This window comes from Mobula birostris, chromosome 11, assembly GCF_030028105.1.
Source record: "Mobula birostris isolate sMobBir1 chromosome 11, sMobBir1.hap1, whole genome shotgun sequence".
NCBI lineage: Eukaryota > Metazoa > Chordata > Chondrichthyes > Myliobatiformes > Myliobatidae > Mobula > Mobula birostris.
Window position 1 is genome coordinate 74,163,592 of NC_092380.1, and position 15,655 is coordinate 74,179,246.

Consider the following 15,655-nt stretch of genomic DNA (forward strand, 5'->3'; position numbering starts at 1 on the left):
TTAGTCTATCATGACAAAACACTGTTGGTGAACTGGTACAAAAAATGTAAGTGCCAAAAAATGAGTGAATTTGCTTAAACAGATTGTATCAAATGCATAGTTAAACAGGTGAAAAAGATTGAAAAGGTGGGAATAGAATAAATAAACACAATTATAAAATCTTTGCTTGCACCAGAAGTACCATAGCTGTTGTTGATGACAAAATAAATAATTTTATCCATACTGAGGTTTCAAGTGGGGATAGAGATGTAGATAAAATGTTCTCATTCAGTAATTAACAGCATACTGATTAAGTTTTCTTTGTGCAATCGGGATAATTTCAATTAAATTAAATGATAAGTGAAGATGAATTTAACTTAGTAAATTATATAAGTTAGTAAATTGTATAAATCTATTAACTTAAATGCAAGGAAATTGACTTAAGGCATATCATTCAGTGGCAGGGTTAAAGCAGTTACATTTACAAAATAAATGAAAAATTAGCAAAAGTAATGTTTTAAAGTGTTACTTGACACCTGTGTCCTATTATAAGACAGCTAATGTGAACTGACTTTCAATAGCATAGCATCTACTTAACCTTATTTTGATAAATGTGGTAGCAAATGATCAAAATACTGTCCTCTCTTGATAGAACTAACCACCACTTCAAGTCAAATATTACAAGAAAGAATATTAAAAAAAAACCAGAAGTACAAAATGCTTTCCAAGAGATCAAAGAATTTAGAGAAGAACTTCAGTAAACTCAAGAAAATGATGTACCATATTACCATTTTTTAAAAAGGCTGTAACATACCAAACATGGGCAGTGTTTTAAAAGTACACTCAAAACAAATATAAAAATTACACACTAATTTATAAAGCAAATAGATTGCTCTAAGTAATCTTAAATATCAACAGAAAATGTGTAGCGGTTTTCTGCACTAAAATATTTTCTGAAAATATGTTTACCTAGTCACATTTTTTAAAATAAACACAATTAAGACTCAAAATGGATAGTAACCATAAAACTGTATATACATGCATATATCAAAATATACACATATATACATATACATAAAAACCATGAGAATTTTAATGGAATAAATTACATACAGAATGTGCTGTTACGAGGTGTTTAACTTTTAGCATTTAGTGCATAGCTAACACAAGATTTGGCAAACATGGTTGGAGCATTTAGTCTGATTAACTTTTCCTTATTTTGTCAGTCAAGTACTATACTATGATATAGTACCAATTCCTTGCTCCTCATCAGTCACTGAGGAGTCTGTCTGATAATATAACATGCTTATTAGCAGTATACAAATTTAAGGATTCAGATTTAATAGGACAGAGTTCAGCATCCATTGTATGACCCCATGTCAACTTGAGGTTGATTATTAATTTTGTAGGTGGCTGTAAAAAGGCACACAAACATATTGTTGCAGAAATTAAGGAACAATACAATTTCCTGTCACTATTACAGACCAACTTCTTGCTACTAAAAATTTCTAGCTTAGGATTATTACTGTCCCTCTACTTGTATCAACTGCTCCATATGTACAAAATGCATTCTGATACAATCCATTAATACAAAGATTTCAGATGAATTTTTATATAATGTAGTTATCTGTGCATAATCGAAAATATCTGTTTGGTATGAAAAAAGGTGCACAACTGTTGGTAACTATTTTGTACAGTCTGCATAAGAAAATTACATACCTGCAGCCTAAACTAATTTACAAATATTGTGTAAGAGCTGTACATGCATTTTTTTTGCAACCATCTTTACATGGGATGAGTTTGCAGATAAATATGTCTGAGCAGGTACAATGCCCTTGTGGAATGTCTAGAATTTATATTGTGGAAAAAAAGTAGTGGAAACACACATAACACAAATCTGCCCTATTCCATCATACTGAAATCTCATGGCAAGTATACTCTTTTCACTGGTATACTGACTGCAATACACAGCAGCCTTTCAGCATGGTGATGTGCAATAACCAACTTACTACGAGCAATGTGGATACATAAGGATGTTTGTTTATGATGTATGACTTGAAAGACCAATTGAACTATCTAAATAGAAATGGATGAAGCCGTATACTTTGTCAATGACTTCCCCAACCCACAACTTGCATATCTTCAATGGCATTGCTTCATGTATATCTTTGCATGATCCTGAGTTGCAGTGACAAAAAAACATACTATTAAAGAAATACCTTTCATCATTAATGTCATGCGAACGTTCTACTACAGAACAATTATATGGTGATGTCTGAGCAAACTGAAATGCTTGGCCACTGCACATTTCTGATTACTTCCAGCACAAAAACCAAAAAAATTTTGTACACAACATTAAAAGACATCAGAAAAATGATGCAGCTTGAATTTTCAGTTACTCTAACATTTTCTCAGTCAAATAATGAGTTAAGGATTTAATATCTGTTACCTGTATTAAATCAGATTCTTTTCGAGAGAGAAAAAAAATACAAGGGTCCTTCTAATAAGGCTCTTGACCGCAGTACTCCATTCTGAACGCCTACAGGGACAACCTGCAATTTTCAAGTCCACCTGACAGGTACTGGGCATGTGATACACGCTTAAAATCCACCTTCCTCCTTATTAACGGAAAATGGTAAACTTTCAGTTCACTTTGGTAACAGCAGTTGCTAAGTTGAAGTTTTTGCAACATCCTCCAGTACCGCATGGAAAATGAGCACTCTTTATTCTGCAAGGCAGCATCATAACGAAAACACTTGGACACCAAATGGCACAAAGGGCTTTGTTTCATGGAATACAAACTCAAATATTTCCATGGGTAAAAGTGCATAGAACTGGGGTCCTGGTGAGTGCCAGAACCCTCTCACAGTAATAAGGCCTTTTTAACAAAAAGTACAGCAGTTTCTAATGTCAGCAATATATTACTTATTCAGCACTATTTTTCCTCAACTTGTTGTTTCTCTTCCTCTTCATCTGCTTCTTCAATTACCTGGATTTCATCTGAAGTTTGAGGTAAGGATGAATTATCTGTCTGCTGTAGATTTAGCTCTGACTTGCATTGCTGTTCACGCTCCTCCTCTTCAATTACTTTCTTCCACAGTTTATGATTTTCAGTCAGATGGTGCATTATCTGGCAGAAGATTCTTTGTCTCCTTTTCCTCTTCCTCCTTTGCCCTATTAATGAAATGAATTTAAAATATTATTTGCTATTTTACCAATCGTTCATAAACCAATTTATAAAATATAATTACAAATATTTTATTAATCTTGATTCGTTTTCGAAGTTGACTCTATTGGTTTTGTTCAGTATTCAGTCTATTGGTTTGGTTGCCGTTTTGTTCCCACAACAGATAGTAAATCACACAAAAAAGTGCTTTATATTACAGTCTCAATTTAAAGGACATTCTGTAAGATAGTTGAGGATAAAGGTGAACGTCAAATTTATTATTACTAAAAACTTGTTTTAAATCAATAAGCATTTACTTCTTGGTAGATGAAGATCGTCATCAATTTCATCTTCAAATTCTAATTCTTCTGCATCATCATCATCATCGTCGTCCTCACCGCATTCTGGATCAACATCCTCATCATCCACCCATTGACCTGGTAGTAATCCTGCAGCCTCATATGAGTTGCACAGAGGCCCTACAATATGTGTTATAAAAGATTCCTGCAGCCTTGCCAGCTGAGGTGAAGAACGGTCCATAAAAGGGCTAATGGGTAACCCAAGACTTGCCTCTTCATCTCCCTGTGTAACAGAAAATGATGTTAGAAATCCTCTAAGATTAAATAGTAAGACTCCAATACATAAGATGAAATAAATTTGATATGGAAGCAAGTTCAAGACATGTAGACAGGCCTATGGATAGGAAAGATTTAGAGGGATATAGGGCAAATACAGGCAAATGGCATTAGTTCACAACTTGGTTGACATGGATAAGTTGGCCAAAGGGACTGTTCCATGTTGCACAAGTATGATTCTATATCACTACTAATGGATTTGCATTAAATAAATAGCAATTACTATTATATTAGCATACCCACAAGTAGATACAAGTATAAACTATGCTAAAACTTAGTACATTTCAATAATGCATAACAAGCAAAACAAATACTGTGTTATCACTGCATCATCAGTGGTGTGTCTCAAAATACAACATGCATTTTCATTGAATAAAGGAAAAATAACTGACACCTGTTCATAGAATTCATTCACAATGCCTTCTGTCCACTGTAGATGCAGTTCCCTTCTCTTAGCAGGGCCATTGATATCAGCCAACTTTATGCAGACCTGGCACACTAATAAACGATCATTCTCATTGGTCCAATCAATTCCTGGATTATTAACTTCATTTATCTGCTTCAAAACAGCCAATAAACATGGATTAACTTTCCCTAGTAACAATGTATTAATGCATTTTCAAACACAAAAATTTCAATCATTAAGTCATCATTGTTTTCTGGAGCAAGTTATATTGTTCAAATGTTGGTTTTAATGGCAACTGTTACAGTACAAAAATCCTACCAAGCACCTCCCATTATTCCATCAAGCAAACCCAACCTTAGTATTGTTGTATTCAAGGAAGAAGAACAGATGATACTACGTTCAAGCTTCACTTGTGTTCCTTGTGTTCAGCTGTGACCACAGAAGGCCTCAACAGTAAGGGGAGGGGGAAAAAATCTAACATTTCCATTCTGATTCCAATTCAGTTAATGTAGTGTCAATTCCCAGAATTTGCAGTTAGTGGAATAAATCTTGCTCTTTCAACACTGCTAATCTGTTGAATGTTGTTCACTGTATATTTGAGAAACAGACATAACTTTGACTCTGAACCTCTGAAATACTGATTGAGAAACATCCTCCAACAACTACCACGATGCCAATTACTTCTACATTCATGCGTGCACAGGTATTGTGAGACTACAAACCTTTGTGCTCAACTCATTTTAAGAATCGTGCACTTCAATAGACAAGACAGCATTTGTAGTGATTGGAGCTACAAGTTCCTAGGAGCAAACATCAGCAATAGTGTGTCCTGGTGCAACACAAAGACATAACAACCAAGAGAGCTCATCAATGCCTTTACTTTCTCGGAGAACCAAAGAAATTTGACAGGCCCCTGTCGACCCTTGACAATTTTTATTAGTGCGCCACTGAAAGCATGCTATGTAGATGCATGATGGCCTGGTATGGCAACTGGTCTGCATGTAACTGCAAGAAAATGCAGAGTTGTGAACACAGCTCAGCACATCACAGAAACTGGCATCTCCTCCAAAGGCCTTGTCTGTACTTCACACTGTCTCAGTAAAGTAGCCAGCATAATCAAAGGCCTCACCTTCTCCAGACCTTCTCTCTTCTCCCCTCTTCCATTAGGCAAAGGATACGGAAGCCTGAAAGCTTGTATGACCAAGTTCAGGGACAGCTTTGAATGGCTCCCCAGTATAAGATGTCTTGACCTCACAAGCTACCTCGTTTTGATTTTACATCTTATTCTTTAAATGAAATACACTCCCTCTGTAGCTGTTGCACCTTGTTCTGCATTGTTATTGTTTTAACTGTTCTATCAGAATAAGAATACACTGTATAATGACTTGATTTGTATAAACAGTAAGCAAAACAAGCTTCTCACTGTATCACAGTACATGTGACAAAATTAAACCAATTCCAATTAACTGATATTGAAGAAAAATCTTTTTCCACTTTATAAATTGAAATAACAATTAATTTGTTTCTTCACGAGCTCACTTACACCCTAGCAAATTTCTTGCCTAGCAGGCATTTTGCCAAGTATACAAACCTTGGAGTTAAACTCAGCGAGAAAATCAAAATGTTTTTTCAGATCAGTAGCCAAGATTGCTTCAATCACCAAGAAACGAAACCGTTTGAACTCAACATGATCTAGGTTTGCCAAGAAGTTGAACTCCGTACGAGACATAAATAAGTTCCATGCTGCAGCAGAATGATGATTCTCTAAGACGGATCTGTCATTATATAGGACAGCCTGAAAATTATTAAAAGAATTGACTTTTTATAAAAGCAAAAAAGTACGCATCACAAAAAATAACTTACTTGCAGCTACAAAATCTTGTTACATTGAGGCTTCAAATATCATTAATATAATGAAAATATAACAATGCGGTATAAAAAGCAATCTGGAATCAATTATTAATTTAACTTATAAAATCTTCACAGTCTCATATTGTATTTAATAAAATGTCAACAAAACTGAAGTCTGTACAGATTTCAATTCTCACTATTTCTCAGACTCACTTTACCTAAAAGTTAGCAATTTTCTTTTCTATTCCTACCCTGCTTTAGTCAGGTCTCTTAGCACTGTATCAGAATGTACTGAAAATCAACTCCAATTTACACACAATCAGACCTCAAACACAAGTAAATTATTAGCTAAGGGATTATTCCCATCACACTTCAATTTCAACCTTTGCAGCAAATAGTACTATAACACAAACTTCTGGCTTGAAGCATTGAAAACTACAAAGTTGTCAAACTTATTCTGCATTCACTACATATTTGCAAAATACAAAATTAATCACAACATTATTCATTGCGCTCCACAGTAAAAAGTCTTCCTGATGCCTCCCAATAATCAATGTTTCATAGTTGAAAGTAGGAAGGAGAACTCTATGCACTGTTCACTTCTGTATTTAGAAATTAAAAGCATAAATTTAAATTGCCCAGAATTCTACATTGCACACGAGGTGAATAATATGCAGAACTGTTAAATAAGTTGAAACAATCGCTCATCATCTGAACAAAAAACCCTCATCATTGTTAACAATATTCTCTATTTCCATATTAAGTACATAGGTTTGTCTCATCATTATAACAGTACCTTTAAGCAAATGTTAAATGACAACTTTTATGTGAAGGTTCCTAAAAAATTAAATATACCTTGATTACATTAAAATTATTAAACAGCAAGATACAATTAGTGCTATTGTATATGATGAATAAATTTATTTCGTATTGTATCCAAAATGGACAGTACTTAAAATTTGGAAATTAAAGATCAGATCAATAACTTGAACTAGTACTAGAATGTTAAAACAGGCTGCCCTTTAAACTTTGATTAAATTCATTTAATTCCATACACAAACTTGAGCATGTAGTCACAATCAAATATGACTTAGTAAGCCTTACATCTGGTACTGTTAAATCTTTTTTTTTTTAAGTAATTCATATTAAATCTATGTTTAAGTCAGACTCACTTACTTGAGGTGCATTTGTTGCAACTAGAAATGCATTAGTACGCCCAGGATGATCATAGTCATGCATGGCAGCTGCAACATAAAGTGCCATTAACTCCAGAGCAGGGATGTTTGATGCAAGGCAACTATAGCTGTCATCTGTAATAGCACAACTTCTGGAAAATATATATGCAACCCGGCCTGGAGATATTCCACTGTCAGAATCTAAAAATGATATATATTTAAATTAAGCAACGTAACCTTTTTAGTTTATTCTCAGTCAGCTTCTCTGACAATTTCATAATATTTTCAAACATGGTTCAAAGTCAATACTCCTTGCAAATCACTGTGCGTATTTTATCATATTGTTGATAAAAGTAATCACTATAGTCCTTTAAAATAGAACCATTTTTTGTTTAGAAAGTGTAGTTATGAAAAAGAACATAAATAGTGAAAATGATTCATTACACGATCCAGTTTAATCATAGGTTTTGTTTGCTGCAAAATCTTTAATTAATATAGTAGCAGTGTTTGGGTTTTCCAAAAAATGCAATTTCGGTGCTGTAATTAACATTGCATTCTTTGCATTTTAAAAAGACTTGAAGTGTTCTTTTGTAAAATATATATATATTTTGCCACTACAGTTACAGAGGGTATCAAGCCAAAACTTACTGGTAGAAATGAGTCATACGTTCAGTGCTGATACAATACTGACCATGTATTTATGTTTTTTGGGTCTGAAGTCAACTTGGCCATCCATCCAGATCCAAATTGCTGAAGCCCTGTATCACTGTAGGCCCTTGCATGATGTAATGTTGTCATGCAGGTGGGCTCTGAAAGGAAATGGCTGAAATTTTCTGACAGCTTTTTCAGTTGGTTTAATGTGTAGCTTAGTGAGCTGTCAAAGGCTTTGAACACTTCTCAATGTCAAGAACACTCAGAAACACTCAAGTATTAACAAACACAATTAATTAATTTAAAAACTATAAACATACAACTAAGTAATTCTAGTTAGTTCAAGAAAACTGTGTACTATCTAAACATCCCCCTCCCCTGCAGTTGGTAAATCCATTTACATGAATGAGCCTGTTGTTCCTATGCCAGGTCCAACCATGCAGAATTTGACATCAAAGCACAACAGGGAATTTGCTGTCAAAATTTTCTGTCAAAAAGCTTGAGAAATCTACGAGGGCTTTAAACTGTTCAACACTTACTACAGCTGGGGGAAGGCTAGTAATGGAAGGAGGCAGATTGGTAACAGCAGCAGTTCCCAACCGCAATATTAAAGACAATGGACTCCATTGGGAACACTTTTTAATACTCGAATTTCAGCTTTTTTTTAAATATAGAAATTATAAGGAGGTCTGTGCTGGCAAAAGATGAGCTGGTTGGATAGCTCACATGCACAGCTCTCAGTTCATGCAGTAGCTCTTCATTGTAGTTCACATATCATTCAGTAAGTTCCAGACCCACACTCATCTCATGGGTAGAAAGGAAAATTCTCAACTCCTCACTTATGCTAACAACAGACATAAATCTATATGCCCAGTCAATAAAAAAATCCTTTCTTTTCACCTCTTTTAGTTTAAATCTCCTCTATATTATTTAAGGAAAATTAAAAAATGCAACCATTCGTGCTGTTCAAGAAAATATTCTCTAGCTCTGTCAAAAAAGTCGAAAGCCTCTGCTGCGCCTTCTCATCTGCTATAATTTCCTTCCTGAACGAAAATAGACAGAATTATATATGAAGTTCTAGTATTCTTTGTGATGGTCTCATTCACCTTATCTCTGAAGGTAGCAGATCATTTCGATCTATGAATATGCACTCTACAATCATTTCCGCTACTGCTCCTAATAACCTACCATTTAGTATGTTTGCCTTGTCTTTTTCTATTGTCTTCATCAAATTTATTACCTCAGTATTCTCTAAATTTGATGTCATTTGCCATTGTTGTGTGTATCTAAGCTTATAAATATTTTTCTGCAGCCTTAAATTTTGATATCATTGACAAATTTTTGAATCAAGGGACAATTGAAATGTTACAAACTTAGACACTCTTTACAAATTAGTCTTGCATACAATACCCTAAAAATATTATGAATGTTACATCTGCAGGTTCTTATCTGTAGCATACAAAAGAGCCATAGAATTAAAGCAAAGAAAACGTTCATTAAAAATATTTACTTTTGTATGTCCCCGCATATTCCAAATTAATAATAACTTTTAAAGAGTATTGATATTTCAGCTTTTACTTTAATTCTGTAAGCTCAAAACTTTATTTAGTAAACAGCAAAACATTAAGTTAAATATTTGCTGATAAATAATTTAAAATAAAAATAGCTTGATTCTTATTTTTTTATTATTTTTCTAAATTTAGAAATACAGCACGGTAACAGGCCCTTCCAGCCCATAAGCCCACTTCACCTAATTATACCCATGTGACCAATTACCCTACTAACCCGCATGTCTTTGAAATATAGGAGAAAACTAGAGAACCCAGAGTAAACCCATATGGTCATGAGGAGAATGACAAACTTCTTACAGATAGCAGCAGGAACTGAATCTGGCTCACTGGTGCCATAATAGTGTTATGCTAACACTACGCTCCTGTGCACCTATGTCAGTTGGATAAGATTTGCTTGACACAGTGAAAGAGTTGACCTGATACTTCATTGCAGCAATGCTAGAACAAAAGGTTTTCACTAAAGTGATTAAAAGATCTTTGGAAAATCTTTCCTTGAGGCATACCCTGCTGCAAATTCCAAACCTCAGTTCACACATTTTGAATTTTTATGATGATTAAGTTAAATGAATTTCTCACACCTTAAATTTCAAAACAGTAATTTATTTTGTTGAGGGAATTCTCAAGTTACCCATAAGAAGCATGACTAATACTACAGTGAAGATGAATTAACTAAGTTCTGAGATAACAATTAAAATGCCAAAAGTCAATATTAAACAAGAATTCATTAATCATCAAATAACTTTGTTTTATCCTCAAAGCAAAAATGATATTCTTTGAATTATGTGCAAAACATATACCTGTATCACTTCCAGTCACATGATCATTATTTACTTGTTGGAATCCAGGAATAGGCCTTGTCGTTAAGTACCAAACAGCATGAAGCACATCAGTGGCATGGACACGGTTGTGATCTATTTAAAACAGTGGAAACAAGACCACAGTTGAAATAAAGACAAAAGTAATGGCATTCTTGTCTCCTTAAGGGTGCATTAGCATCACTTAAAATGATATGAAGCATTTCACCCTTTATTGAAAAAACTAAAAAAAATCATTATTTATTTGTTATTATAGACACTCTTCTATCCAGTCTCTGTACATCCTTTCTCTGCCCAGCATAGATACAAGTGAAAATATTTTAAGAAGACTGTAGAAGCTGGAAGTCTGGGAAAACAAATAAAAAATCCTGGAAACACTCAGCAGATCAAGCAACATCTGTGGAAAATGAAACAGAGTTAATATTTCAGTCTGAAGTCCCTTTGTTGGGTTTATGTGGATGTGCAGTTCTTTTGCAAATATCATTTCAATGTGGGGCTGAAGTTTAGTCTACCCAATTGTTCAGGCTGTTTGTGCAAGGTCTGCTAATTGTATTTGAATTAAATACAAATAAATTAAAATTTATGGGAGGCATACAGGTTGGTATAGCTCTATTCAATTATTTTAAATAAATGACTTGAAATTTTCAGCATAAAAGCAGACAACTTAACATGCAAGGCTTAAGATGACAATCCTGCTTTTCATGCATTCCTTAAATCCTACTTCATCCATCTTTATCAGCCTATCCTTCTATTCAGTGCGCCTTCATTTATTAATTGACTTTGCTAAGTAAATAGCATTCATGACTTGAAGTATTCTGTGTTCCAACTCTCACTCCAGAGGCATGAGCACAATGATTTAAATTTGAGACTGTGGTGCAATGTAGGTGAAGCTGTCTTTCTGATACTACATTAAATCTGAGTCTTTGTCTACTCCCATTGATAGACACAAAAAAATTCTACTCTGGTGTTCTGAAGATCATTATATTTACCCTATAAATATTCAATCCTCAGGCAAAACTACTAGAACAAAAGATTTAGTTATTGTTACACTCTTCAATCCATGGCTTTATTCCACAATTTGATTTCATGAAAGCCATATATGCCCTTTCTTATTGTTGACATCTTAACTACTCCCTGGATAAATAAAGTTTTATTAATTGGTGGATAATGATTGTCCTTTGTGTTATGTATTACGTCATGAGAAACTGAAAATCCAATTATAAAGAGCAATAATTAATAATTAAAATGAAAAGGAATTAGAAAAGGTTAACAAAAAGGCAGTTAAAAAAATAAGTGCCACAGTATTTACAGGAAATCAAAATGTTGTTTTATTTTTTCACTTATACTTTTGCACTATTTCAAGAATTCTGCCTATTCCAGGATTTTTCTGACTAGATCTGTGTCATTAAATCAACTATAATGTTTATCAACTATACATTTCTTTTAAGTTTCACAAATAAACATAAAGTATGGAGAAAATCTAAAGTATTGATTGTAAAATTTTATTCAGGTAGAAAATAATATAGCATCAGAACATTTTTCAGAATCAGAATCAGGTTTATTATCACCAACATGCGTCGTGAAATTTGTTAACTTAGCAGCAGCAGTTCAATGCAGTACATAATATAAAAGAGAGTAAAATAATAAATAAATAAATTATAGTATATGTATATTGAATCAATTACAGTACATATATATATTAAAAATTGAGCAAAAAACAGAAATAATATGTATTAAAAAAGTGAGGTAGTATTCAAAGGTTCAATGTCCATTTAGGAATCAGATGGCAGAGGGAAAGAAGCTGTTCCTGAATCGCTGAGTGTGCGCCTTCAGGCTTCTGTACCTCCTACTTGATGGTAACAGTGAGAAGAGGACATGCCCTGGCTGCTGGAGGTCCTTAATAACGGATGCTGCCTTTCTGAGATACCACTCCTTGAAGATGTCCTGGTTGCTTTGTAGGCTAGTACCCAAGTCGGACCCAACTAAATTTACAACCCTCTGCAGCTTCTTTCAATCCTGTGCAGTTACCCCTCCCCATACCAGACAGTGATGCAACCTGTCAGAATGCTCTCCACGATACATCTATAGAAGTTTTTGAGTGTATTTGTTGACATATGAAATCTCTTCAAACTCCTAATGAAGTATAGTCGTTACCTTGCCTTCTTTATAACTACATCGGTATGTTTGGACCACGTTAGGTCCTCAGAAATCTTGACACCCAGGAACTTGAAAATGCTCACTCTCTCCACTTCTGATCCCTCTATGAGGATCGGTATATGTTCCTTCATCTTACCCTTCCTGAAGTCCACAGTCAGCTCTTTCATCTTACTGACGTTGAGTGCCAGGTTGTTGCTGTGACACCACTCCACTAGTTGGCATATCCCACTCCTGCACCTCCTCTCGTCACCATCTGAGATTCTACCAACAACGGTTGTGTCATCAGCAAATTTATAGATGGTATTTGAGCTATGCCCAGCCACACAGTCATGGGTATATAGAGAGTAGAGCAGTGGGCTAAGCACACACCTGGGGTGCACCAGTGTTGACTGTCAGTGAGGAGGAGATGTTATTACTAATTTAAAGGAATTATTATAATCTCACATTCATTTTAGCTTTTTTAGGCTTTACCAGTCCTTGGCACATTTTCATTTTTAGTTTTAAAAAAGTGCTGATTTTGAAGCAAAAGCAAAATTTATGTATTGAATAGAATATGGTACGGACAAATAAGAAAAATGATATCCCTTACGAACGAAGTAAGATGGACCTGGAAGAGTTGAGATAAAAAATGAGGATAAAAAAGTTGGCTTTCAAATTTTGAGTTTAAAGTGATGAAGTGAGAAGTGAAGGCACTAGTAAGGAAAAAGTGAATAACCAGCAAGACTAAGTGGCAAATTAGTGGAAGGAAAGGCAGCTTTGGGAGACAGGGAGAGCCAAAAGATAGAAAATTACAAGTGCTAGAAAAAAAACATATAGAGACTAACAATTTCCCTGCTACTGTTACAAAAACTTCATCCTGGAATTTTGAGGGCTTTCTTTCACTTTCACACCAGGTAACTCATTCCTTCCAACCTGAAAAATACTAAGAGAAAAGACAGAAGACAGGATCAAAACGAGGCAAGATATACTAAAGTAAGATGGAAAAGAAGCAGAATTAGGAATAAATAGCAATGGAATAGTAAGGGAAAAGCTAGGTAATAACTATTTTCTCTGACTATTAAAGAGTAATGCTACAGATAGGAACATACTTTACGTACACATATGTAAATAGACTATATTAATACTTACACGGAATGTCACGGTACCCATTTTCCAGTGCACTAAAATAGTCAATAAACTCTCGAACGGGGATTTTGAAAAGTTCAAATAGGCCAGTATCAAGAAAAAGAGAATATATGACCTAGAAACAGCAAAATTTTTGTTAGTTATAAAGCTCATGCAGAAACTGGTTGAAAAAGGAGATATAATGAAATCAGTTTAAAAATACAAATAACTGGAATATTACTATATATGTATTAGTTTGTTTAATTATAAAATATACTGCGTAATACTGCTATATGTTTACTTGGAAAGACCAAAATGTATTTTACTGGCAGACTTTATCATTGCCAGCAATTGTGAAGAACGTTTTGAATAATGTTCAAAAAGTTCATCACATCCTGCACAATATGAGCCACTATCAGCCACAAATTACAGTAAACTTTTTTTAATCTGGTATTTATGCAAACAGAATTCTCATGTAATCTGCAAAAACTATATTAAGTAATTTCAAAAACCATTTTTCAAAAAAATAAGTTTGAACCTGGCATGCCATTTTGCACTGCCAAGAACACAATTGTCCTCAATTTTACAATGTTATAAGAGGCAGTAGTTTCCAATTGTTTCATAAACTATTATCCTTTCCACATCTATCCATGACTATGAATAAAAATACTCCTGGCAAAAGTATAAAGTGCAACTATATTTAACATTGAAGCAAAAACTGGAAATATCGAAAAAACTGAAGCAAAAAGGTGAAAAACCACACAGTTCTAAAAGAATTCAAACTGGTTCCTCAACAATTTAAAGATATATTCTTAACAGTGAGAAAGATAAAATATAGTTTGGCAATTGCATTAAAATTTATGCATGCAGTACTAGTTTTTTTATTTTAAGCAATTTTCACACAATCAACATATTTATACAACTGGCACCCATAATACCCTATGGATACCAAATGCATGAGTGTGTAGTGTACTGAGAATGCAGTTGGTATAATTTTCTGTTTAAAATCAAGTTTCCTGCAGTAACATATGCAAGATCATCAATTTATGGTATTTCCTATTAAAAGACATATGTACCAAACTTATAAATATCTTGTTTACAGCTTTCTTTAAAGAACTGAAGTATAACCTTGCCATTCTTTTTTGTGTAAAACTCCCATTTACTCACTTTTTCAAATTTACATTATCCTTCAAGCAGATAACAAAAGGTACTAAAGTATTCAATAGCATGAATCCTCCAGCTCTCCACTCTCAGGAAAGACTACTTGCTCCATTTAATTACACAGATATTTTGAATAATGTTGGATTGAAACTGCATTTATTAAATTATATATTTAATCTCAACAGAAATCCTCATTGGGGATTTTTAATCTATTGACATCACAATTTCATGTCCATCAATGATGCTTTCTTCAAAAAGTGCTTCACAATTGCTCCCAATGACAAGGTCAGCGAGTAAAAGACATTTTGGCTTCCCTAGTAAAATTATGTAATGAGGAAGTGCTGGATCATGTCTAGGCTACCTGCTCCATGATAATGACATCATAGTTCTGACTCATACCCAATTTGGCATGCCTATTACAAAATGTTGATTGAAGTCTAGACAAGACCTTCCACTATCACAGAGCTCGATATTGGTTTAACATCAGGGCTAGGAGTTAATTTTTAGACATAAATATTTCATAAAATAGTACTATTTGGCTCTTTGAAAGCTACTTGTCACTTTGGTTTTGCATGTGAACATTACCTGTTGGTATTTCAATATTTCATTAACATATTTTGGAAAAATACATTTTAAAATATGTTTGCAGTTTAGAATTTATTGACATAAAAATATTTTTAGGTTTTTGGCTTGTTTCTACCTAGATATTTGAAGACAAAATAAAAACCATGAAGTACTTTTTTTTTCCTCCACAGTCACTCATGCAAGATGTGCAATCTTGTAGCATGAGCTTTTTTCATTCTGCTTCCAAAACTCAATTCCTTTTAACATCAATATACATCTTGAAATAAGTTCAGTTTTATTCAGATAGATTTTGACAAGAAAGCACAATTTTTAAAAACTGGATTGAGGATTTTGTTTTATATTAGACATTTCTGTAAGTGAACAAAACTTTATGAACTAAAGTTAAGTGAACTAAACTCC

General features: G+C 33.9%; 1 protein-coding gene across 3 annotated transcripts in view; it reads right to left on the minus strand.

Annotated features, from left to right (window-relative positions):
* Window positions 1–399: 399 nt before the first annotated feature.
* Window positions 400–15,655, minus strand: part of pde3b (phosphodiesterase 3B) — a 193,841-nt gene continuing 178,585 nt past the window's right edge. The window contains exons 10-16 of one of the 3 annotated variants that reach the window (XM_072272529.1): window positions 13,535–13,646; window positions 10,232–10,345; window positions 7,214–7,413; window positions 5,778–5,981; window positions 4,175–4,339; window positions 3,463–3,727; window positions 400–3,153 (exon numbers count right to left, since the gene is read on the minus strand). In XM_072272529.1, the coding sequence (XP_072128630.1) occupies window positions 2,915–3,153; window positions 3,463–3,727; window positions 4,175–4,339; window positions 5,778–5,981; window positions 7,214–7,413; window positions 10,232–10,345; window positions 13,535–13,646 (1,299 nt within the window). In that variant the 3' untranslated portion in view covers window positions 400–2,914. The remainder of the gene's footprint in view (window positions 3,154–3,462; window positions 3,728–4,174; window positions 4,340–5,777; window positions 5,982–7,213; window positions 7,414–10,231; window positions 10,346–13,534; window positions 13,647–15,655) is intronic. The other 2 variants (XM_072272530.1, XM_072272531.1) reach the window with 2 other exon arrangements.